The 25,669-nt window shown below is 41.9% G+C and overlaps 1 protein-coding gene across 10 annotated transcripts in view; it reads left to right on the top strand.

Moving 5' to 3' along the window:
• Positions 1-21,905, top strand: part of LOC104061761 (pleckstrin homology domain-containing family G member 7) — a 40,016-nt gene extending 18,111 nt beyond the window's left edge. For 7 of the 10 annotated variants that reach the window (XM_054060321.1, XM_054060319.1, XM_054060318.1 and 4 more), the window contains 11 exons: positions 501-650; positions 2,098-2,193; positions 4,446-4,541; positions 6,161-6,274; positions 7,908-8,085; positions 9,881-9,996; positions 10,767-10,860; positions 13,532-13,611; positions 14,711-14,870; positions 15,726-15,823; positions 18,421-21,905. In XM_054060321.1, the coding sequence (XP_053916296.1) occupies positions 501-650; positions 2,098-2,193; positions 4,446-4,541; positions 6,161-6,274; positions 7,908-8,085; positions 9,881-9,996; positions 10,767-10,860; positions 13,532-13,611; positions 14,711-14,870; positions 15,726-15,823; positions 18,421-18,528 (1,290 nt within the window). In that variant the 3' untranslated portion in view covers positions 18,529-21,905. The remainder of the gene's footprint in view (positions 1-500; positions 651-2,097; positions 2,194-4,445; positions 4,542-6,160; positions 6,275-7,907; positions 8,086-9,880; positions 9,997-10,766; positions 10,861-13,531; positions 13,612-14,710; positions 14,871-15,725; positions 15,824-18,420) is intronic. The other 3 variants (XM_054060325.1, XM_054060322.1, XM_054060326.1) reach the window with 2 other exon arrangements.
• Positions 21,906-25,669: the final 3,764 nt, after the last annotated feature.

Genomic DNA, 25,669 nt, shown 5'->3' with positions numbered 1-25,669 from the left:
CACAGCAGCTTGTTATGTGCAGTTCCCCATAGACTTGGTTGTTGAGGACTCCTGTCATTCACTAACTTATATGTGAAGATCTGACCTTGGAGCAAGTCAGGAATGTGATAGTGGGCACCTTAGCAAAAAACAAAAGATCCTGTGGTATCTTGATTTTACCATCTGGAAAACAGGAAGCTATCGTCCATCCCTGCTTTCCAGCAACAGTAGCAGCACAGTAGATTAAATTCCTTAGCATTTGCAAGCTGCCCATTGGTTTTTGATGTAGCATCCTACAAACACAGACTATCACACTGTGTTACTTTCAACTCAGTGTATTTACATTATAAATATTTTGGAGGAAAATACCAGTTTTTTGATCTTTTTAAAGGAATCTTTAAGCTTTCAGAAGAATCACTAATGCTGGCAGCCGTGCTCTTTACTTGGGCAAACAGATCATAGATTCTTCTTGTGAAGTCTGAAGCAACAGTCAGTAGTTTTCTTTCTTCTTCAATCAATAGAGTAAATCTTGGCATGAATTTATAAAGGCACAACAGACTGACCAGAAAGACGTCAACAGCCGGTTAGAAGTGAAAAAAGAAGCAGCGGTGTGGGAGCTTTTCACAAGTGAATGCACTTACTTTCTGGATCATTTGCTGGTTCTCAAGATGGTAACTTCAGATTTTGTTTCTTAAAAATAACGAAACTATTTCCCCTGCTGTGAGCATGGCAGACAAAGACCTCTGTAACCTCTTGCTGGCTATCTAAAGGAGAACAATTTAAGCACTTGGGTTTTCTCCTACGTTGCCTGCTCATTCTGCTTTCCAAAATTCCCTTTGGCTTTTATCTTCTAGATGTGTCTCTTCTTCTGGACATCACTTTCTAGTGCTTTTAAACACCATCTCTTTGCAGATTCTTCTAGTAATTTCAGCTGTTGTTTTTCAACTTTTTCTCTCACTAGCTCTGAACTGAAGCCACTTTCCAATTTACTGTACTGGATATTTCAGCAATGCTGAAAAGTTAGCCGAGGCAGTTCAAGAACTATTGCAAAGTAAAGGCGATAAATAGTGGAGTGGGTTGAATTCCTCTCTGGTGGGACGGAACAGGAAGAGAGAGGAAGGAAGTCAACAGGACCAGCTGTAAGTCCAAGGCAGGATGGAAGTGTCCTTCCTTCTAGACTCTTTCTCCTGAAAAGATAAAAAATAGGTGGTTCCGGGAAAGGGTGAGGACATGCAGGTCCCTTGATGAGTCTAATGTAGGAACCCACAGAACTCTAAGTACTTCTGATACAGCAATATTCCACTGATTTTAATGAATCTGCACAGAGAACTTTAAGACCACTGTAAAACTTCTTTAAGCTGTCAGGTCAGCTCTTCATGGCAAATGAAGAATCACACAAGGGTAAGCAAACACAGCCACCAGCTCTTCAGTCATAGCACCTGGACGACGTTTGGTTTTTTGTTATTAATGCTTCTCACATATAAACAAATAATTCTACTTGGTAATCTACATTTTATAAGCCTCATTCAGATTTAGGTCAGATTCAGCACAGCTCCAAGATCATCATAAGAGCTTAAATAATATAAAACCTTAAACAGCCAATAAATACATGTGCATTTATCACTCAATACAGGTTAACGATTTGAAGAGATTCAAAACCTTCATGAACCCTCTGCTTATGCTATTCCAACATTCCCCTCACTCCCGAGTCCCTCTAATCAACTGATATATCAGCAGTTGCATGAAGTAGGAAAGAAAGCATTTGGAAAAGTCATAGAAATCTGCAGCTCCAACTGTGATGTTATTAATTCCTTCACATGGATCTGCAGGGGGCTCAGTTGCCCCTGTTCAGCCAGAGAGCACAGCTGGGACATAGCTACCTCTGTGATGGCTGCAAAGATACCCTAGAGATATCACTTATACCCCAGTGCTCACACAAAGCCCAATATTTAGCCTTCAGGCAGGTAATTAAATGTTTCTCAGAGTGTCATCTTCTGCCCTCCATAAATCAAATGATCATTTCACGAGACTTACAAAGCAAAAACATTCTTTTGGGAAAAAATAAGATACATTGAATTGGAATAAATAGTGAATAACACAGATTTGCTTTGTTTAAAGGTATTTATGAACACTCTAAAATACCTCCAAAGTAATGAATTACTCTTGGATGTGGATTTGTGGAGGCTTTTTGCAAACCTAGAAGAGTTAAACAAGGTGAGTAAAAAAATAAAAGTCTTACTGAGTTCAGAAATCCACCAGCCCAATAAAAGGAGATGAGAAACCATCTGTAAAGCTTCTATTCAGTTTCCAAGCCCACATTCAGAACTTAGTTCAAATAGTTAGCCTTTCCTTCATTTCTGTTTGTTCTATAAAGTGGGGGTCAAATTTTGCCGCTGTAAGTTATTTTCATGTGCCTCCAGCAAAAGATAAACAGGCATTTGAACAGAGGAGAGCTGATTTGGCAGTTGTTTCTGAAGTAAAGACAAATTTAAGACTAATTCTTAAAAGCAGCACCCTTTTAAAAAAGATTTGTTAAGGTAAACTCTGGCTGCACTATCCTTACAGCAAAACAGTAAGAATGGCAAAATAACTACAATAAGTTTGCATTCACAAAGAGAGGGGCACAAGGACTTTGCAATCAACTATGCCACTCCAGTACAGCCAGTGAAAATGATATGATGACCACTTCTCTCCATTTAGGATTTCCCTCAGTGTTGGTGGGAGGCTGTCTCCCACACAGAGCAGATCCTCAGTGTTCATGTGCTACTTACCCTCCAGCTTCCAGGAGGAGGGGGACCACAAGGCTTGGCTCTGACAGGCTCACACCTTTGCTGCTTATGGCTAGCTCCTGAAAGTTAAAGGAGCCGTAAGTCCAAATTAGCTTTTAGATAACTTTAGAAGCAAACCAGAAGGGTTTTTTTAGCTCAAGAGCTCTTTTGCAGGACTGCAGAGATAAACCCAGCAAACACCTCACCCTTAATAGCAAAACGAATTTTGGAAGGCACTCTTCAGCTGCATACATTGAATAATTGCTCACAATCACATCACATGCCCTAAACAAACTGCTTATTTCAAGTTCTTTCCTTTATTGTAAATGCCTTGCAGTAACAGTTAACATGTCCAGTTCTAGCAAAAACAAGAAAAGCAGGAAAAATCTTCAGATTAGAGACAATTAACCAGAGCTCAAACACATGAGCAAGTTACTTTTTCTCAGTCACTGACCACACACTAGGTGAACTCCTGTAAGTAACCACCTGAGCAGGCTTGGAGATACAAGGAAAGAGATTTTTAGCCGATGTGTTTCACCTTGCACTTCTCATGAGCTAAGACCATACATGCAGCCAAATACAAGAGTTCAGTCAATGTGTGGTTGCCAATTCCTTCCTTCTTCTTCAAAGAAAGGAGTGAGGTATATTGCTGTGTGCCATTTGGTGACCACAAAAGCTTTGAGCTCGGCTGGAGCTTGGTAATGTCTTGAGACAACTATCTTAAATAAATTCTCTGTTTTCTAATTTTATTGTTCTTATTAATTAAGATTATAAATGATCATCTATTATGCGTACTTGTATATGAAATAGTAATCAAATGTAGGAGAAAGTGGCTGGTCTCGATGCCTTTTATACTTATTTAATGCATTTTACAGCATACATTTCTTCTTGACAGCAGGCTGAATTCATGAAAAAAATGCATGCTGTAAAAGGTGTAAAATGCACCCCTGTCAAAATGAAAGAATAAGCATTCCTGCCCACATAAATACACCTAACAAAACAGTGCATTCAGCTACCACAGTAGTTCATAGCAGTATCACAGAGGATGATGTTCCCTTTTGGCCTAAAATTTGGCCTAAACCTGAGCCTGGTCATGAAATTGTGTGCAAATATGAAATGTGTTCAGGAGGCAAGCGTGGGCTTGGGAGCAGGCTTTCACCCACATCTGACAGACAGTGTGGGCACCCTTGAATCTAGTGCAGACATATCATGTTAACTTATGGGAACTTTTTAAAGCATTTTATAGAAATTTCCCTCTTCTCCAATAGCATGAAACAAACTCAGATTATAAAAGATGGTATCTTCTTCAAATGACCATGAAGACTTCCTTAATTGTCACAGCTCTATCATGCAATGTTTTCCAGCAAATACTATTCACCCACTGTAATTTTTCATGTCAATTCACACTGAATACAGCTGCTACTCTAAAATAAGTTTAAGCAGAGTAACTAATATTATTTCAAATCTTTTGCCGTATTGCATTATCACAGAGTACGTGGGTATTTGTATAGATTTGTCTTAACTTCTAACTAATTAAAGCATTCCTGGCTTAATTCTGAGGCAGTGCCAGGGAGATAAGTTTAGGCATCCTATTAGGCTTGAAGCCTTTGGAGAGACCAGGGATGGAAATAACACTTTATACATTTAACTTCAGAAGATCACAGATGCTGATGTCTCCTTTTTGTCCCCGTTACTTAGATAAGTCTCAGCTTTGTGAAAAATTTTTTTGAGTTTGTGAAGAAGCATGTCAGCAAATCAGACTCTCCTATGGATTTCAGCTCTATACTCAGAAAGGTAACATAATTACAAGTATTCTTGCTTAATCTCAGCTTGTCCTTGCAGCAGAGTGTTCATCATAGCATGCAGATGCTTTATAACAACCAAGTCATTCAAGGGCATGCAGTATGTCACATGCAGTTTGATCTCAGCCTCAAACACCTGCTGTCAGTAGGATGTTCTTCTTTTTATTGATTCACATGCTTGAAGTGGTCATGGAAAGGTGCTCTATTGCGGAACAAAGTGTGGAAAGATTTTCCTTTCCTGGTGAACAGTAACCCAGAACTTGAGTAGACTTTGCCAGTAGATGAGAGCTTTTCCCTCTATGAAGATGCTTTCCTGAGACCAGACAGCAGCCCCACTGCTGGATGTTTCCTGCCTCTCTCCAATCCATCACGTAGATCCCTCCTTTGCTCCATGGACCAAACACACAAGGGTATTTAAGTGCTTAAGAGCTCAGTGGGGTTGAAATACCTCTTGGATTTTGGCCTGTGTCTGCTAAGTAACTGTCCCACCACTGCCGAGCACTGCTGTGCAACCCTTCTGCGTAGTCTTCATGGTAAAAAGTCAGTTGTCCAGACATTATTCAGGGGCTCTACCACATGTATAGTATTTCCTGCACAAGTTCTTGTTTAGCCTAGAGAAAAGAAGGCTCTTAGGGAGACCTTATAGCAGCCTTCCAGTACTTAAAAGGGAGCCTACAGGAAAACTGGGGAGGGGCTTTTTGTCAGGGAGTGCAGTGATAGGATGAAAGGTAGCAGTTTTAAACTGAGAGATGGGAGGTTTCGAGTAGATATTAGGAAGAAATTTTTTTACTGTGAGGGTAGTGAGGCACTGGAACAGGTTGCCCTGAGAAGTTGTAGATGCCCCATCCCTGGAGGTGTTCAAGGCCAGGTTGGATGAGTCTTTGAGCAACCTGATATACTGGAGAGTGCCCGTGGCAAAAGGGCTGGAGCTAGATGATCTTCAAGGTCCCTTCCAGCCCAAATCATTCTATGATTCTGTGAAATATCAATACAGACAGAAAACCAATTCATAGACCTGAACTTTCCCTAGCAGTAGATTCTACTAGATAACTTCTGGGAAAATTTTAAAATAGACCCCATCTCGGGATTAGGATATTAAAAAGGGAAAGGGAGGCTAAAGTTTGGCTTCTCACACCTTTTACCTCTGACTTCAGATGTTCTTATAGATATTTTTTGTGTGAGAGAGAAAAAATCCCAGAAAAAAGTTTTATCATTGATGTCTTTCAACATTTTTAAGAGCTATCTACAATACTTGTGTATAAAGTGACATGCTATATGAGGCTATGTAAAGCTTTTGCATTGATAGTGGGTTTTATGTTCTGCTTCTATCTGAATTTCATATAATTTATTTGTATTGAGAACAAATTCTGATAATGCTTCTTGCCCCGGCAGAACTATTAGACCTGTGCTCCCAGGCATTGCTTGAGCACTGTTGTGGATTTTTTACTACTGTACCACTTGCCCTTTTTACTTTTTTAAATCCCCTTTTCCCTGTTTTCCTAGGTATGAGGAAATCTCAGGTAAAATGCATGTTACAAAACGAAAACAGTTGCTTTTTCCTTTATAATGGCATTTTTCATTTGTTGATAAATTTCCAAATATTTTGTGCAGTTTTTTCAGGGTGATCTCTGCCAGACGCACCAGATTTATTGCCTTAATTATGCGTCAGCTGTCTTCTACTTGGAAAACCTGAGACAGAGAGAAGATTTTGGCATCTACCTGAAAGTAAAGTGATGGTTTTGTTGTTGTTGTTGGCTTTAGCTTTCCTGCCTTATGACAGAATTTTAACATCAGATTAGGAAATTTGCTGGGAGCAAAACTATGTAGACAGCATTTTACACAGATCTTTTTTGAACTGCAGAGGTTATCATAGATATGAAGTCACTCTTCTGAGTGTATGTTCCCCTACACATGTGAAAGTCCATATTTGTGATCTAGAACAGGCAAGGGAGGAGGGGGGGGAGAAGTCAGAATGGAACAATTGGTTGCATTTTTGCAGGCAGAAAATATGTACTACCAGCCTCTATCATTAATATGTTTTGTACATAATGCATTGACTTGAAGGCCTCTACCTTAGCAAAATGAAACTGTTACAGAAAAAAAAAAGAATGAGGCACATTATAAAATCTCTCTTGAGTATTTTACTTTGATATATCCTGCATATCAGCTTGGTTTAGATGTTGGGTGGCACCACAATATGTAGGATATTATGTGCTTTAGACACTCCCTGTGTACAAAACAGCCTGTGTGCTATGCCACATCAGCAGGGACACAGACAAACCTCAAAACTGGAGAAGCATATCATGATTTCTTTCACTTGAGGAAAAGGGTACAGGACACAAGCCAAAACAGGGGGAAGAGAAAGCCAGGAGTGTGTCTATGCTTTCATGTGTCTTGGGAGCCTGTGGTGAGAAAGTAAGGTGGATTTGGTGATAAAGTAAGGTGGATTTGGTGAGAAATCCAGGCTGCTTTCTTTGCTCATGTGTATTCACAGACCCATGTGCCCACAAGGAGGAGTCCACCCCTCTACAATGGCTGTAGTTTAGCTCCTGTAACAGGTTTTGCTTGACCATAGGTGAAGCAAATGTAAATTTTGCTATCAAAACACCACCAGTAAGCATAGAGAGGAAGGCTCTCTCACATAAGGCAGGAAAGAGCGATCAATGATCTCTTTGTAAAGTTACAGCACTAAAGTGTTGTCTTTGCCAGCACTGCCTCTGCCTGAAAGCCACAACCCCAGCCAGCACAGTGATGGGGCTCCCAGCCAGAGAGCTCTGCTCTTTCTGACTTATCATAAGCAGGCCACTGTGTCCTGTAAATACTTAAAATTGATCTTAAATATTACAAGCTTAGAAAGAGAAACCTGAAGAAGTGGGCTTTTCTCACAGGCAGCCCAAGATCTGTAGGACACCACATTGTAGTGAAATGCACGAAAACTGCAGCATTCATGGCCTGGGAGGTTCACATCACTCTCTGCCTGTCAAGGATTTCAGGCGCTCATGGCTAGGAAGAAGGTCCCCCGCGGGAAGCAGCAAGTGACCCTAAAAAATAAGGTGGCCCTCAGATGTAACTGAGATCATCCTTATGAGATTCAAGTGGCAGATAAATAAGAGCATTGCTTGATCCACTAGCACAGCCAGAGCATGCAAAATAGGAAGCAATGATGCAGAAAGAGAATCTGAAGGAGTGATGTGATTCCCCTTGTAGAGAGCCTTTACACTGCCCTTGCTCTCACTGTGTGAGAAGGTTCATCGTTAGCCAGTCCCTGTCTCATTAGAGTCAGCTGATGATGCAGAAAACTGTTTACTACCTCCCTGCCATGGAGCTGATGCCTGAGGCAGGTTTTCCTTGTCTTCAGCAGTGGTGTGAACAAAATGAACAGTGTAAGAGGCTGCATCTGCCAGAGCTGCTGGTCGCTCCTTTGCAACGACTGACGCGCTATCCTCTCCTCCTTAACAACATCTGGAAGAGGAGCGTTGATGAAGCAGAGAAAAGCTTTATCTGGTCTCTTAAAGAGAAGGTGGAAAAGTCCATATGTAAGTAACTAAGGTTAAAAGTCAAGTGTGCAGTTAACGGTTAGCAAGTTCTGTGGCCTTTTTGGGCATGTACTTTGAGTGTGGATGCGTCCAGCCTCCCTGTGGAGATGAAATGAGGATGTGCATGCCTTTCTACAATCCTGAGCATTTCCTCATTCTGTAGGAAGTGATTGGTGCCATCTTTGAGCTTCTCTGAGGAAGGTCACAGGACTCTCAAATCAGTGAGTCAGTTGTATTTGCTCAGAATCTTCTGCAGTGACATTCAAACAATTAAGAGCAGGTAAAAAATTGGAACAAATCAAGAAAGATCTCAAACAAAGAAGTTTTTCAGTTGGATTTATGTCTAGGGAGGATTTGTTTGGGCTAATCCTTAATAGGATAAAATTGCACTCACAAGGGGAATATTATGTCAGTGACCTTTTACTAAAAGACAAGAGTCTTACCACACAAAGTAGCTGAAGAGATATCTCAGCTACAGATTTTCTCTAGCTGTTATGAAAAAAGAAGGGGTTGGACCAGGAAGAATTTTTTTTTTTCCTGTGTTAAGTAAATAATTTATCTCAGGAAGCCATAAATGTATCTTTAAGTGTCTTATAGTCATATAGTACATCAGCAGATAATTTTTTTCTCCAAAGGCCTCATGCAGCTCCCACTGAAATCACAGACAAGACAGTGCATCAGCAAAATGCCCATCCTGCCACTCTTGTCAGGGAGAGGCACCAGGCAGTGCTCATGTCAACCAGCAGCACACCAGGGCCACGACACTGCCTTGAGACACCCAGCATGGTGGCACTCTCTCTGCCTCTGTCCTTCTCCCTCTCCTTGAGATTGAAGACTCAAACATCTCCTTGGGAGATGAAGCAAAGAGTCTTCTAAAGATAGATAAATCCATGACTGCTGCTTCATGGGTAAATACTCCGATGACAGAATTACCACCTTAAAGAGACACTCGTGTTGTTTTTCTTCTTGCCAAGTCTTATGAGGAGTCTAGCCTAATGGCCACAGAAAGAGCACACTTTCTGGCACAAAATGAGTCCAACAGGAAAATAAGATGGTTTTGTCTCTGGTCTGGGGACTTCTGCTGGGAGGACAGCGATTTTAAGTATGGCCCTGAAAGACCGTGTGCTATCTGGGGAACATCACTGGCATAGAAAGAAGTCATTCCAGAGTTTAGATACCTCTGGTCCAAGGAAACTAAAGATAGAGGGGTGACCCCTCTTTATTCACAAACCTGACAAAAATCTGCCTTCATTTTCTGATCAGTGAATCAGTGACATAAGGAACCATAATGGCCTTGAATCAGCAAAGACTTAGTCCCCACTTTTTACAATGTGAGGGACCTCCATCTCAGTTAAATACTTCAGTTACTTCTGGCACCCCTTCACTTGATATTAATTCTCATTAATTTCAACAGTCTTTTGATCAGGCTGTATATAATGAAAATTATTTTTCTCACACTACTCCAGATAGTTTAGAAAGGTGGGATTGTTTTTAAAGAACTTCTTGAGTTTAATTGAGTTTTACATGATACCTCTTCTTCCTCAGTCAGATTAGTAAACACAATCCTTGCAATTAGCAGTGAATTTAAGCCTGTTTGAATGCATGGTTTGAAACTCTGGCTTTGCCAGCCTAAGAAGAGTTTAGTCATTTCTTACGATGAGGCCAAGATTTCGTTTGGGGCTTTACATGTGAGGTGCTCTGGCTTCTAACTGGATAAAATCAGTTGTTCAGCATCTTCTAGAAACAGGACTGGTTTTGCCAGCCTTGGCAGTAACTGGTATTTCGCATATTTCAGGGGATCTAGAAGGTAAAGTCAAATGGTTGGACAACTTTCAAAAGCTGAGGCAGTTGCAAGAGATCATAATGTGGCCTCAAGTCTGGGATCGCGACAAGAGATTTTTTGTTCCAGAGGTAAGTGGTTTTAAAGGGCATTTTTCCTGGTGGAAGATTTAGTTCCTTATCTTTATAATGTGTTCTGAAGCAGGCAGGCTGCCTATATTCTAGTTGCTGGGAGTGGCTCTGCTCTAACAGGAGCAGATGCAGCCTGAGCTTTGTAGCTGAACACGCAGGCTGTGCCTTGGATGGCAGCATGGGTTGCTCTCTGCTAGCACCTGAGAGAATACAATTGTATGATCCAGGAGCACTCTCCAGCATTTGCTTTTAGGGGACAGAATGAAATGGAATGGATGTAAATATTGCTACCTTTTTATAAGGAAGATACAAAGTAGAAATTATTTGCCTTTTTCATTCATCAAGCTGAGCGAAAGAAATTTCTGGTTTCATTAAAATAGCATTAAAAATATATACAACATACCTAGGAACATGAGGACTTTTCTGCTGTGGTTGCCCCCTTACCCATACTGACAGACCTTAAGCAGCATTACATTAACATCATCAAGCAGGTCTTAACTCAAGGATTATGTCTGTTTATTGGCAGGGCTGCAAAAACCATTAAACTCACTCCAGAAAAGAAAAACCCCAGCTTAACATTTCGAAAGCATAAACACATTGCAGCAAGAGCACTGCTGAAGTGACTCAGTCATGCTCGGTTATTAACTGTGTGATGTGTTTAGTCTGAGATAACAGTACCAACGTGCTCAGTTTATTTAACTGCTGGTTGCCTCCAGTTGATCACCAGATATGCAAGATTCCCCATTCTCTCTCTCTTTTTTTGGGTCAAGTGTTTGAAGCAAAGCTTAAGAGAAAACAGCAGTGAAAACATTTTGTCTTCAGCGAACAGACTTCTCCTTCATGAAGGGAGGCTAACGCTAGCAGGTAATGTTCCTAAATGTCCCAGTATCAGGTATTAACTTAACAGAATCGTATCTTGTTATGGCAGCTCCAAATGAACCTCTGCAGCAGTATTTGGGCAGGTGCAGGAAAGAGAAAACAAATGTACAGGTTGTCAGAGAGAGATTGAGAAACAGCCAGACTGCTAAAAGGATGAATAATCTGCGTATTCAGGCTACTAGTTCTGAAGAAATGAGCCTGACTAGCCAATGCTTTCCACCAAAGGGGAAGTTTTACTGTCATGTTCAAAAACATGGCAAAAGTCAAACAGGAAGTCTACACTGTCCTATAGAAGGTGCCTCACGTGTCCAGGGACTGATGTCAACATACCTCACCTCTCTGGCACTGTTTCTGCGATGTGTTTCATTGAAAATTACTGAAAAGTCCAGAGGTTTTTCCTATTTTTATTTCATACTTCATCTCTGCTAAGGCTGCTGTTTTGATGGAGACCTTGGAACAAGAAGATGTTATCCTGCTGTGTCATTTCCCTTTTGTGAACATAGCACTCGTACAACATGCTATTAACTCCACAGGTAGCACCGTGGTCCCACGAGAGCACGTTGATTTCTACACCAGCACTCGCAGCTTTCTGTCACCCCAGCAGAGTGGAGACTCATGCCTCCAGACATACGGGCTCCATTTTGTAGCAGGATAGAGGCTGCTTTGCTGGGGAGCTGCTGCACAATTTCTATCTGCAGGGGAGAAAATTTCTGCCTTGCATGAACAGGAAGCAGACCCTAGGCAGTTTGGAGAGGACCATCGTCTGAAAGGATGCTGATGCTGCATGCCATGGTGGCTGCAGGGCTGTAGCAATGAATTGACAGAAATGAGCATGGCCCATATCTTACATTTCCTTTACTACCTCCTCAGGAGCAGAGGTGAAGGCAGGCACAGAATACTTTCTGACTCCCACCACCAATATTACTGTTATGAAGGGAGCAGCAAAAGGGACGCAGTCCATTTTTCGGTGGTTTTGTTTTCTTTCCCACATAAGGAGAATTATAGTAGCAGAGGAGAAGGCGCACCATCAGGAACTTGGAGAGCAGAAGAAAAAGTTGCTGATGATGTTTGTGGGGATGAGACACAGAGTCTTCTACTGCTAGTCCTTCTCTCTGCACTTATTGCCCCCCTGATGAGGGTTCACCTCCTGGTGTAGGAAGTAAGACTGGCTGTAAGGTGTCCATATTTCTTTCTGCAATACATAATTAGAAAAATGGAAAAGGAAGCATGGGTGTAACTCATATCCACTAAGACAGCCAGCTGCCCACAATCTGCAATACAAAAGTGCTTGGCATTTGGCCACTTACCTGAATGAAGTATCTTTTAAGACAAAAATGAAATCACTAATCAAATATAATGCCACACAATCATTATAAGCATGTTGTAAAGTTCCTAAACTCTGAACAGTCTCATACAAATTTGGTGTTAAGGTGAACTGTGCTTATTTGAATTAAACTGAGATCGCCGAGACAACAGTTGCATGTTTTATCTGTAATCCTGTAACTGAGATTAGGAGCAGCTGAGAGAATTGGGATTGCTTAAATCTAGGAAGAGAAGGCCCAGAGAAGACATTAGTGTGGTCTTCAACTGCCTAATGGTTGGTTTAAGGCAGATGGAGGTAAAGAGAGTTGCAGAGAGAAAGGATTAGACGTAACAGTGCAAGTTGCACCATGAGGTGTTGTGTCATTAGATATTTGGGAAAACTTGTTAACACTTAGGGTGGTGAAATGGTGGTATGGGGGACCAGAGGGGTTGCAGAGTCTCCTTGCTTAGATATAGTCAAAGCTTGACTGAAAAACCTGCTCTAGGTTTGCCTGCTTGGAGCGGTGGGTTGGACCAGAGACCTCCAGAGGTTCCTTCCAACAAATGCCATTCAACATCTCTGTGAATGCACTATAAATCAAAGAAACAGAAAAGTTTATCCGTGGAAGACAATAGAGTTTACAACAAATAATTCCTTCCTGTGTAATGCCCATAAAAGCCTGTGGCTGTACAAGAGATGCTGCAGAGAACCTCCTATCAAGTTTTTGAATTAATAGAAACTTACAGAAAGTAAAGTTACACTTTAACTTGCTTGTTTATAGTCTTCTGAATTGCCACTGGCACATAAAAAGGTCCTGATGGTAGTTTCTTTCTTGTCCAGGCAGCTGACCAATGACCTAGTTAAAGTTTTAATTTTCAGTAGTTACTGATATTGCTTTCTACAACATTAACAAGACAAAAAGTTTTCAAGCCAAACTTTTCAGAACCAGACACCCAAGAAAGTATTTTAGAATCCTGCAAGATTCCCTGAAAGCAATAGCTCTGATCAACCACATTTGCTGTGAAGAGTAACTGGGCATTTTCATGCCTTCATTTCACACGCTCTATTAGTACAAAGTAGCCAGAGGACAGATAATGAAGAATAATGCCTGCAGCAGAAAAATGAGGTGATTCTGAAGGTGAAAAAGGGTAGTAAGTTGGGACATATGCATTTTTAAGTGCTGCATTTGAAAGTATGGTCTAGGGGATGAGTTGTGTACTGTACTGGAAATCATGTTTCTTTGTTAAAAGCATTTTGTAAGATGCAGTGATTCATAGATGTGCCTGATCTTGGAAGCAGCAATTCCTTGAGATAACCATGCCATCGAACTGATTTTTTTGTTTTCCTCCTCAGAAAGCACAAGACTGCTTGAAGTCTACCTCTTCTTATTTGATGATTTTCTATTAATTACCAAAATTAAACATAACAAAAAGGTAATAATGGATACAGATGTACAAGCTTGTGGTTGTTATAATTTTTTAGATTATTAAATATTTTGAATATACTTTGGAAGACTGATCTAACGATAAAGATACAAAATGACTTATCAGCACGAAGGATGGGTGATAATTCCTTATGCTAATAGCAAAACACAACACTGATTCAAAACCCTGCTTCTAGGCTTAGTACGTTACAGGAATACTACGACAGGCAGAATTTAAATCACAAGACCTTAATATTTCCTGGTGTGGTGTTGTTTGATGTGCTGGATTCCCAGAGCTCAGTAAAGTTTCAAGAACATCAGAATTTTTTAAATTTTTTTACTGCTTCTCTCATGACTTAGTCCAACAACCTGAGAAATTTTTATCCCAGAATTACCAGAACTGCTGGAAAGAAGTTAAAAAAAGGGAAGAAAACAGGGAAATGCTAAAATAGATGGAAGGTTTGCCTTATTCCGAGTTCCAACACAGCCTGTTGTATGTGTTCTCTCTTTGCCCTGGTTTCCCCTAGCTTAAAATGGAGATACAATGACTCTTCTTAAGAATTTTTTTATTGATGAAAGATACAATAGACTGAGTTCTATAGATGATCAATATCTGTATTTAGCCGCCAAAAAACGGCACTGGATGACGTGAAATTCGTAAAGCTTCAGTGTAGGCGGGTGGATCTGGCTGAATAAATTTATGAAGATGATTTAAATTAAGGCTAAGTGGACCTGTGCTAAGTCTCAAGAAGTTTTTGTCTGATTTAAAGACTTCTTGTGTTTGCCTTATTTTTAAAGAAGCACCTGTTCTGCCTTTGTATGAGAACAGTGAGAACAGCATGCCTTTGTAGGCATACAGTGAGAGACGGTAGAACAGCAGTACCATTGGTTAGCAATGGGGTGGATGAAGGGAGCAGGAATTTAAGGGAACTAGTGCCCTTGGGCAAATCTTTTTGAGGATTGCCCCACATATGTGTGTTGCTAAACCTTCTGTGAAAGGGTGCAACCCATCTCATTGATAAGAGAAAGTGCATAATTTAGGGCTATTTTGCACCTGTATTTCATAAGCAGATGACAAACAGCTAATCAACTTCATTTTCTATTCCCAGAAACACGGGGGCTCAGATACCAACTTAATCCCAGTCTGTCCTTCGCTCACTCCTGAGCTGCAGTCATTCATAAGAGAGGGTGGGATTTGCACGGTCCTAGACCAGCCCATCCCACTAGACAGACTGATACTGAAAAACACTGACCCCGTTCACATTACAGGTATGTACCCACGTGTATTTAAACACCTTCATAAACACCATCTGTGCCCATTAATAAGCTATATAAAAACCCCCAAACAGTAGTGCTATGTGAACCTGGTGCATTAAAATGGGCTGCTGTGCCCCCTCCCTGCTACTAGCAGCCCACCCAAGCACGCCCGCTATCTGCCCCAGGAATTTGATTACTGGAATATGCTTTCACCTCCTCCTCCCCTAAGCTTGCTCCACAGCAGACTTAAGCCACATCTTCACTCCAGACATGTGACAGCAGTGCCCATTTGTCCCCTCACAGGGAAACCTGCTACATGATGATCAGAGTAAACCACAGGGCCTGGGAGATGCTGCTGTCACCGATTAACTTTTCCTGCAGAAGTTTGGCAGGAACCAGAGCGCTGCTGGCAACATGCCCTGGGCAGCAGCACCAGCTCATGCACACATCCCACAGAGAGCCCAAACCCACCATCAGCCTGAGTGTAGCCATCATACAGACCTGTTTGAAATAAAATAAAAATGGGTCATTTATGTTAATTTTTGATATTTGTTTTTCTCTAACACCAGTTATGATTTAGTCCACATTGAACGGAAACTTCTTTTAATGATCCCTAGCTAGACTCAAAAGCACCTTAGCTGCACAATGATTAAGTAAGTTAAAATAAAACAAACGCAAGCAGAATTAACTTTTTGAAATAACAAAGCTTCTCGCACAACAAAAACCCTAACTCTATGGAGGTGCTCTTGAATCGGAAAATAGGCTTACATGCATAATTTCTTCAATCAAAATCAGACAATGTGATATAAAATCTGACTGACAGATGCATGAGGGAATTTATATAATTTCTCCATATTTTTTCCACAGTCTTCAGCCTGCGAAATGCTTTCCTATTACAGCATGAAAACAGGTATCGCCAGTGCATAGCAGTCTTCTTGCTACAAGCTCAGACAGAGACCAGCAAGGTAAGTAGCACGCAATTTTTTTCTTCTCTACAGAACTATGCTTTACCTAAATGAGGATCTTGGCCTAAAAATGGCTATGTTGTGCTAAGAATCTATTACAATTGTGACATTTGACCAAAACCAAACCAAAATATCCCAGTGCTCTGGCTCACACATTTATTACAGAATTATTACTGTTGAATATCTACCAATTTTATATCACTGTTGAGAGCAGGTCATACTCTTGTTGAAAAACATTATCATTTCTAATTACTAAATAAAAAATACCATTTCTTGCATAACAGGAATGGAGATGGGCAGCCCCTTCAGAGAAACCAACAACAAAACAACACACACACACACACATAACTTATATGTAGTAGTACTCAGATCAGAAAATCAAATCACACTCATCTATGCACAGCAGACATCTTGCAATTTCGAATCGAGCAGATGGTATGATTAATTCCACTGTTACATAACTTTGCCCCTCATTTTCATACCACATCACATTTCTAGTAAGAGTGCTGTATATAACATCTGAAAGTTTGATAGGCACTTCATAGAAGTATTTTTCTCCTCTAAGTTGAGTGTTCCATTTCCAAGTCACTGGTTAGTACCTTGAATAGGTACCTACTACAGGTGTCTACTCAAGAAGTCATTACCTCCTTCTGTTATTGAAATACTACCTTTCTCTTACAAAGCTTCCTTTACAGAAGGTGGCTACCATCTTCTTCTCAATGTCTCCCAAGCCCAGTTTACCAAATGAGAAAACCCTGCAGTAAAAGGTTCTTTTTAACTTGGATGTGATGTCATTACTGCATTTTGTTGCCTTTGAGCTCTCTGAGCCCTAGGAAAGGCAGACTTTCTAGTACCGGCTGAATGAAGCGAACCACCTTATTTCAGCTCCCAAGGATCCCAATCTCAATGCGATCAATATATTTTTTAAAGAAACTTTGCTGGCCACAATGAGCTGCTGGGTTTAGCTGATTTGATTCTGTAAGGCAGAAAGGAAGATGATCTGGTTAAGATCAATACTGGTGAGAACCATCGGATCAGGACCTCAACCTAGCTATGCTATGTCAAAGGGAGACAGAAAACTGAACGAAGCTCTAAGTGCCACAGTCTCATTGACTTGTGCCAAGCAGAGGGCTGTTACTTTGTCAGCTACCTCTTAGATCTCCTAATGTTTGCAAGGTGCCTGCCTCAGCTCCCAGCTCACCCTGCCTGCCCACCTCTCGCTGCCATACTGTGCTCTACCGACTGCATGGGGAGCACACTCAATGCATTGGACACAGGTGCAGTGAATCCCTTGCCCCACTTCCACCTGTCTCCAGAGACTCAATACTCAGCAGACATGTGAGAACACCAACCTGAAACGCGCTGCTGTTGCCCAGCCTGCCCATACCACTGCCCTGCCCTCTGTTCCCTTCCCCTGTGCCCTGCTCTCCTTCCTGAGCCTTCACAAGCTCAACAGTTTACATCCTGCCTCCTATGGGTCCACTAATACCTGGCAAACCCCTGTGTAACCACCACCGCACTGCATGTCGGACTCCACGCCACCAGCAGTTCCAGGGGAGCCAGAGCAGCCACCTCACGCTGAAGCCAGGCTGCGTGCTCTGCCAGACACACATGGGTTGTGCACGTGTACTCTGCTGGCATCCACTCCTGGGGCTCCTTAGATCTATTGGTCATGCAATTTATCTCTCCAGCTTTCTTTCTTTTCTTTTTTTTTTCAAATTGATGTATTTAACTTATTCAGGGTGTAAACACACACGAAAAACAATCAGATAGGTCAATAACAAAAATCTATGAATCCCAGCGTGGCATGAAGAGGAAAAGGCTGCCCCTTCTCATGCATTTCTACTCTTTGCACCAGAACTCATTGTCTCTACATGCACTACAGCAGGGAGAGCAGTCCCTGACTAGGCAAAGTAAAAATTCCGAGGTGGGAGATGCACAGCTAGACCTTAAGCTCATATTACTGCCAACTGATTTTTAATGTCTAATTATAGCAATGCAGAGACAGCTCAGCTTCTGTGACCCAGACCATCTGGGCTAGCACAAAGAGAAGGAAGTTATGTATTTTAAATCTCTCCAGCATCATCCCCTACCCTCTCACCTGGATGACAGCAGTTATAGAGCTGAATGCTGTCAGCATGATGCTAGAAACTGAAATTCAGTGGCAGCGCATGACAGATCTTGGAGGGGGACAGAACTTGTAATGCTGATAGCATCCGAGCTGTCTTAATCAGAGGAACAGGGAGCCCAAACTGCAAGCACAGTTAAATTAATAAATATTACACAAAAATGTGTGAAATAGCCTGCAGCGAGCTTTACCATTTCAAAAAAAAAAAAAAAAGGAACATGATAATGCTACCTTCCAAGCAAAAAGAAAATCTTCACTGGAAATCCTTGGCCCCAGACACAGAATCAAGTGGTGTGTAATGTCCTGAGCAACTGTGAGAGTCTCAGTTCTGGGATGATTGATATTCAGTTCAGGAATTATGAGCCTGGGTATGAAGAAAAACTAAAATAAAGGCTCTGCTTGGCTTTTATCAGAATTGCTGGAACTTTTTGAGATTGTCTGGGTTTACAAATCTTTTCTTGTGTTACAGAAAACGTGGATGTCACAGATAGAAATGGCAATCTCCAATTACACCACACAACATGAAACCAAGCAAAGCACAACTTTCTGCTTCCCAGCTGAATCCTCTGAAATTTAATAATGTCAGCACAGCACCAACAGATTCAGTGGAAGACTACTGTGCTGAAAACACACTTATTTCTCCCAGCATGCCTTAAGTTTCTGAAGCTAACAGATTTGACTTGACTAGACAGAGGTGATGAGTTTTGACCACAGGATGTTGGAATAAACTGCAAGGGGAAAATGAGCCATGCAACAAACAGTTCGCTCTTAGATACATTTTTGTTGCAGCTAGAGGAAGGCTCTTTCCATCCAGGGAAGTTTTAATAAAGCTTGTCTTTTTCTAGAGAGCAGGATGGGGAAAACCTACATTGGTGAGGAGAAGTTATTCCAGAAAAGTTTAGAAAGTTTATTCCAAGATCAAGCAAACTGTATTAATAAATTTCACAAAATTGAAATTGTGTAGCCATAGCTCCCTATAGTTACCTCTACCTATTAAAGATGTTGAGGCTTTGGAATGTCTCCACAGAAGAGCAACAAAGCTGGTGAAGGGGCTGGAGAACAAGTCTTATGAGGAGCGGCTGAGGGAGCTGGGGTTGTTTAGCCTGGAGAAGAGGAGGCTGAGGGGAGACCTTATTACTCTCTACAACTACCTGAAAGGAGGTTGCGGAGAGGAGGGACCTGGCTTCTTCTCCCAAGTGACAGGGGACAAGGGGGAATGGCCTCAAGCTGCATCAGGGGAGGTTCAGGCTGGACATCAGAAAAAAATTTTTTCACAGAAAGGTTCACCGGGCACTGGCAGAGGCTGCCCAGGGAGGGGGTTGAGTCCCCATCCCTGGAGGTATTTGAAAGACAGGTAGATGAGGTGCTTAGGGGCATTGTTTAGTGGTTGATAGGAATGGTTGGACACGACGATCCAAGAGGTCTTTTCCAACCTAGTGATTCTATGATTCTATGTTTTCTGAATTAACATTGAGCTTGTGGAGGCAGATCGGTAAAAGCACGTATTGTGTTGACTCCCCACTAATTTTTAAAGAGAGTTTATTTAATTTACTTTGAAAAAGTTCGTAAGTATATATAACATTCTGTTAAACTAGAGATGGTACAGAATATGTAAACAGAACAAAAACGCAATGATGCCCTGTTTTATTGGGATTTTTTTTTAATCTGAGGTCTTTCACTACTTGATTAACAGCAGATATGTTATTATGCCTTGCTTACGCTCATTGCAGCCTTTAGAGTTCAAATTGCTTCACAAACTTGAGTGTTCCTTTTACATTAAACCATTTGATACTTAACTGCTATCCCAGATCTGTGGTTCACATAGCACGCGTGCCCCTGTTAATCACTTCTTTCCCTCCCTTTTTTTTGAGTTACTGGAAGATACCCACATCACAGCCTGAAACCGCTTTCTACAACATTCATTCAGGCTGCTACCTTGGAAGGAGGCTGGTCTCACCAGGTTAGCTGAGCCCTTGAGATTAGCCATAGTCAAAGGAGAAAGGGAGACTTCCCTAAAGCCACTCTTAAGTGGCTCTGTCAATTCTCTCACTTTCTGTGCCCAATCAACTAGTCTCCCACAGCAGAGGTTAGTTGGACCTTAGAATAGCCCCTCAGTGTCAGAAATTACTTCAGGGGGCATCAAACGCAGATGAGTACTGAAGAAATAGTAGAAGCACCATTCCAGCTGTTTGTATCATTCATGGGGAAATCAGCATTCACTTTACATTCACCTCTACTCCACAGTGGAATTACTCATGAGTTCAGGTGTTGCCCCTAACCCAGCTCCTTCCAGCTCCACCCGTTAGGATGTGACAGTACATTTTATCCACTTGAGCTGGTTTACCTGTACATATGAACTACGATCTGGAAGCTGTATGTCTGTACTTACCTGGTTCAGCACCTTCCAGATGCAGCCTAGGCCCCTGCAGTACACACTCCTGCTCTTCAGCCTGTGCCTGTGATGGACAAGCTTTTGTCACAGCTTCCTAGGAAAAAAAACAGGCTCTGTGCCAAATGGTTTATGAGTAAGGCAGGAGAGCAGAATAGAGTGGAGACAGTAGATCTGCTCCAGGACACCATGCAAGCTGCAAACACATAGCCACAACTTGGCTTACACAGCTGCACTGAATGTCCCTGTGATCCCAGAATCTGCTGCACACTGTGTCAGACACTCCCCTGTCCACCTGTCCTTCTGCAATGGTACATTCATGTTCAGTACTATACAATACCTTTGTCCAATTCCTGGAGCTCAACATATCTGTTGGGGAGGGAAGCGGGAGGTGAAGCCCTAAGGAGTTTAGAATAATGCCAGGCAGCCCTTCCCTAAAGCTCTGTAGTGCAAATGAAAAAATAGAAAGCTAAAACTTCAGTCCTGAAACCTAGGGTACATGAAACCGTAGAATAACAAGATGTCAGGAATCCCTCACATCCACAAATCTCAACAGGACAGAGGATACCAGGAACCCTAGAGAAACTCCAGGCATTCCCTCATGTAAGCTGCAGAACTCCGCCTGAACCCCACTTCACTAGTTAAGAGGAACCTGTATTTATAGAATCATAGAATAGTTAGGGTTGGAAGGGACCTTAAAGATCATCTAGTTCCAACCCTCTGCTATGGGCAGGGACATCCCACTAGACAAGGCTGCCCAAGGCCACATCTTCCCCGGGCAACCTGTGCCAGTGGCTCACTGCTCTCATGGTGAAGAAATTCTTCCTTATATCAGGCCTAAATCTGCCCCTCTCCAGTTAGTACCTGTTCCCCCTTGTCCTATCACCGCAAGCCTTTATGAACAGTCCCTCCCCAGCTTTCTTGTAGCCCCCTTTCAGGTAGTGGAAGGTCGCCATAAGATCTCCTCGGAGCCTTCTCTTCTTCAGGCTGAGCAACCCCAACTCTCTCAGCCTGTCCTCGTATGGAAGGTGCTCCATCCCTCTGATCATCCTTGTAGCCCTCCTCCTCTGGACCCATTCCAACAGCTCCACATCCTTCTTACGTTGAGGATTCCATACCTGGACACAGTACTCCAGGTGAGGTCTCACAAGAGAGGAACAGAGGGGCAGAATCACTTCCCTCGACCTGCTAGCTACACTTCTTTTGATGCAGCCCAGGATACAGTTGGCCTTCTGGGCTGCAAGCGCACATTGCCAGCTCATGTTGAGCTTCTCATCAATGAGGACCCCCAGGTCATTCTCCGCAGGGCTGCTCTCAATCACGTCATCCCCCATCTTGTATTGAAACCAAGGATTGCCCTGACCCAGGTGTCGGACCTTGCGCTTGGCCTTGTTGAACCTCATGACATTCACACAGGCCCACTTTTCCTGTCCAGGTCCCTCTGGACGACATCCCATCCTTCCACTGTGGCAACTGCACCACTCACTTTGGTGTATTTTTTCTGCCACAATCCTAAAAATCCTTCTAATCTGTAATACTGCGTCAGATGCATGAGAAACAGGTGATTTAATTAACAACATAAATGTGTATATTTGATTTTCATTATTATCAAATCAATATCAGCCAATGTAAGTTTCCAGCTGCTTTTTAATTGTAGTTGGAAATAGGGCATGAACATTTAAATACTTGGCTGGATAATTAAGTGCTAAGATTAATACAGCCTTCAGTATAATTAGAAGCAGCTCAACTCTGACGCAAAAGCACATGCACACATGCTCTTCTGGTGACAGATAACCTTCCCCTCCACGAGCTGAATTAATACCAGAATTATATGATCAACTTCATGGTGCTTGAACAGGTCCTCAGCTGATCCATGAAACTTCACACACCAACATACTTCAAACACAGAGGACAAATAAAGCCCTGCTATAAAAAGAAAAAGGAAAAAAGGAGTGAGAAACAGAATTTTAATTTTTCCATCTAAGAATTCTAAATTTTGTTTGTGCATGTAAAAGGTAGCAGATACAATCATTAGGATTAAGTAGATACATTTGTTAAGAACCATACCGATTATTGGTAATTAAAAAGTTAAAAAATGCCCACAAAATAATGTTCCATTTTTCAGTGGGTTTTGTCCCAACAGCATTACATACTAACAACAAAACCTTTATGACGAAACATAAGAAGTCTCTACTGAAGGACTGCTCTGCAATTTCTTCTCTCCCACCTCCAAGAAAAGAGTTTTTTGTATTACTTTTCAGATTCTTCTTCCATAGAGGAAAGAGAGTTTGGAGTTTGATCTTAGAAAAAAAAGGAGATACCAAACACCACTCTAAAACACAGCTATTCATATGCTTACTACCACTATATTGAAGCTACTGATTATAATATGAGCTTAAGAACTACTTTTTACCTTACATATTATTAATTAGTAAATGCAATTCAAAGAAGTGGTACCTCAAGAAAACTAGATCTCTACAGCCTGAAGAATCAGGGATCGTTCATTTCAATTCCAGCATATTTACTGAAAACTTACCAGAGTAAAAATTCAGCAGAGCAATACCCTCATTCTACCCATTAGCACACAGACAAAAAAACCCTGTAAATATTATGTGCCTCTAAACATTTGTGGAGTGTCCAAACTGCCCTTTATCAGAAGCACCATCCATCTCATTTTATCTAGCAACTTATTACACCTGCTTTTAAGGGCTGTTTCTCTTTCAGGTGGATACCTGTGAGCCATGCCTAGCACCCAGCACCTCCACAGTAACATACTGGTTGTGGTGGGACAGGTCTTCCTTGATGCAAAAACTCCAAAATGTACCAGTATCACTTGGAGCAGAACAGAAATTGTTATGTAGGAGTCTGTTAGGAAAGTATTTTGCCTCAGCTTGAGTTGTAATGCCAAACTTCACAAAATATCAGACTCCATGGAAGCACCAGAAGATTCTTTACTTGCCCTTCTCAAGAAAGACTTGTGAATAGGATCATAGAAGAATATTTGTAGCTATTTTTCTCCCTTCTAACTGTTAAGATTTACTTTCAGACCTGTTAAAGTTAAGCTTCTCCATGCTCTCTTTCCTAAAAGGCACATGAGAAAAATTATTACTTTCAGGTAAAATTAATATTCAAACAAATCATTAATACAGCATTCCTGAAGTATGCCGGGATGCTAAATGCAACACTGGAAGGAAACTCTTATCACAAGCACTACCACGTTCTTTTTACTGTACCAATATAGTTTACAGGGCTATCAACTGTCAGAAAAACTTCAGCCTCCCACATCAAAACACTCTGCCCAGTGAGAGCAGGAGCACAGTCCCACAGTGTAGAACCAGACTGACCGAAGGCTATTGTAGAGCCCTCCTAATCCTCAGAATATTTTAAAACTGATTCAGAAATAGCTTACATAACATAAAAATATAATAAATCGAACTGAATAGATTCTGTTTCTCTGGCTTTTCCTTGTATGAATCTGTGAGACTAGGGGGGAACGGGATGGTGGTGTAAAAGTTTATTTCTGAAAATTTCATTCTTCTCAGAATATTGTCTCACTTGTAATGGTGTTTTCCTCGCTGTTCTGTACAAAACTGATCTAATGAAGTTGTTTAGTGTGACAAGACAAGTGGAAAAGAAATATTTTCATTGCTCTCTTACAAAGAAAATTGAAGAGTTTCAAAGATACTCCTTCAACAGGTTGAAGCCTCTCTCTTGAGGTTTAAAAAATAACCAAACATTTACATGTAGGTGTCTATTTCCAACCCACTATCAATGGAGATCAGTTCAGCACTGTTAAAGAGAAAGAAACCAGTCAGCTGACCTAAAAAATGTGTATACCTCATGTAGGGTCAGCTTAATTGCTCCCTGGGCTCCATCATCAATAACTGGAGCTTGAGAAGCCTACATATACATGCATTAAATATGTCTTCATCTGCCAACTGCTCTTTTTTCCCCAGACCTTTAATGAAACAGTCTTTTTATGAAATCTTGTTTTAAGTAACCACTAATCAGAAAAGTCTCCTTTTTCATAAATTAAAACTGGCAGAAAGATGATGACACTTCTTAAAGAACAGTCCCATGGGCAAAGCAGTTTTTACAGGATGGAATTCAGCTTTGCTTGTATAGATGGAGTCCCAGAAAAAAGATATCCTATTTAAATTTGAAAGTCACAGCCATAGTTACACAGATTCCTTAGCATTTTCATGTAATATCTAATGTCTGGCTAGTCTGTTTTCCAATCCCCTTTTAATGCTGTGTAGAACTGAACAAGTGGTCCCATTTAGGCTGCTACAATTGCTGCTGGTCTACAGCTGTATGTAGTAGAGGACGATATAGCACAAATAGAATCATAGAATCACTAGGTTGGAAGGGACCCACTGGGTCATCGAGTCCAACCATTCCTAACACTCCCTAAACCATGCCCCTCAGCACCTTGTCCACCTTTCCCTTAAACACCTCCAGGGAAGGTGACTCAACCACCTCCTGGGCAGCCTCTGCCAGTGCCCAATGACTCTATCTGTGAAAAATTTGTTCCTGATGTCCAGCCTGAACCTCCCCTGGTGCAGCTTCAGGCCATTCCCCCTTGTCCTGTCCCCTGTCACTTGGGAGAAGAGGTCAGCTCCCTCCTCTCCCCCAACCTCCTTTCAGGTAGTTGTAGAGAGCAATAAGGTCTCCTCTTCTCAAGGCTAAACAACCCCAGCTCTCCCAGCTGCTCCTCATAAGATTTGTTCTCCCGCCCCCCTCACCAGCTTCATTGCTTTTCTCTGGACACGCTCCAGAGCCTCAACAGCCTTCTTGTGGTGAGGGGCCCAGAACCGAACACAGTACTCAAGGTGTGGTCTCACCAGTGTCGAGTACAGAGGGAGAGTAACCTCCCTGGACCTGCTGGTCACGCCATTTCTGATACAAGCCAAGATGCCATTGGCCTTCTTGGCCACCTGGGCACACTGCTGGCTCATGTTCAGTCATCTGTCAACCAACACCCGCAGGTCCTTCTCCTCTAGGCAGCTTTCTAGCCATACTTCTCCTAGTCTGTAGCACTGCATAGGGTTGTTATGCCCCAAGCGCAGGACCCGACATTTGGCCTTGTTAAACCTCATGCCATTGGTCTCAGCCCAGCGGTCCAGCCTGTTCAGATCCCTTTGCAGAGCCTCCCTACCCTCCAGCAGATCCACGCTTCCACCCAGCTTAGTGTCATCTGCAAACTTGCTAAGGGTGCACTCGATGCCTTCATCCAGGTCATTGATAAAGACATTGAACAGGGCTGGACCCAGTACCGAGCCCTGAGGAACTCCACTTGTGACTGGCCTCCAGCTGGAGTTAACTCCAT

The sequence above is a fragment of the Cuculus canorus genome, chromosome 2 (genome assembly GCF_017976375.1).
Source record: "Cuculus canorus isolate bCucCan1 chromosome 2, bCucCan1.pri, whole genome shotgun sequence".
In the NCBI taxonomy this organism is placed as follows: Eukaryota; Metazoa; Chordata; class Aves; order Cuculiformes; family Cuculidae; genus Cuculus; species Cuculus canorus.
This window is presented reverse-complemented; position numbering and strand designations above follow the sequence as displayed.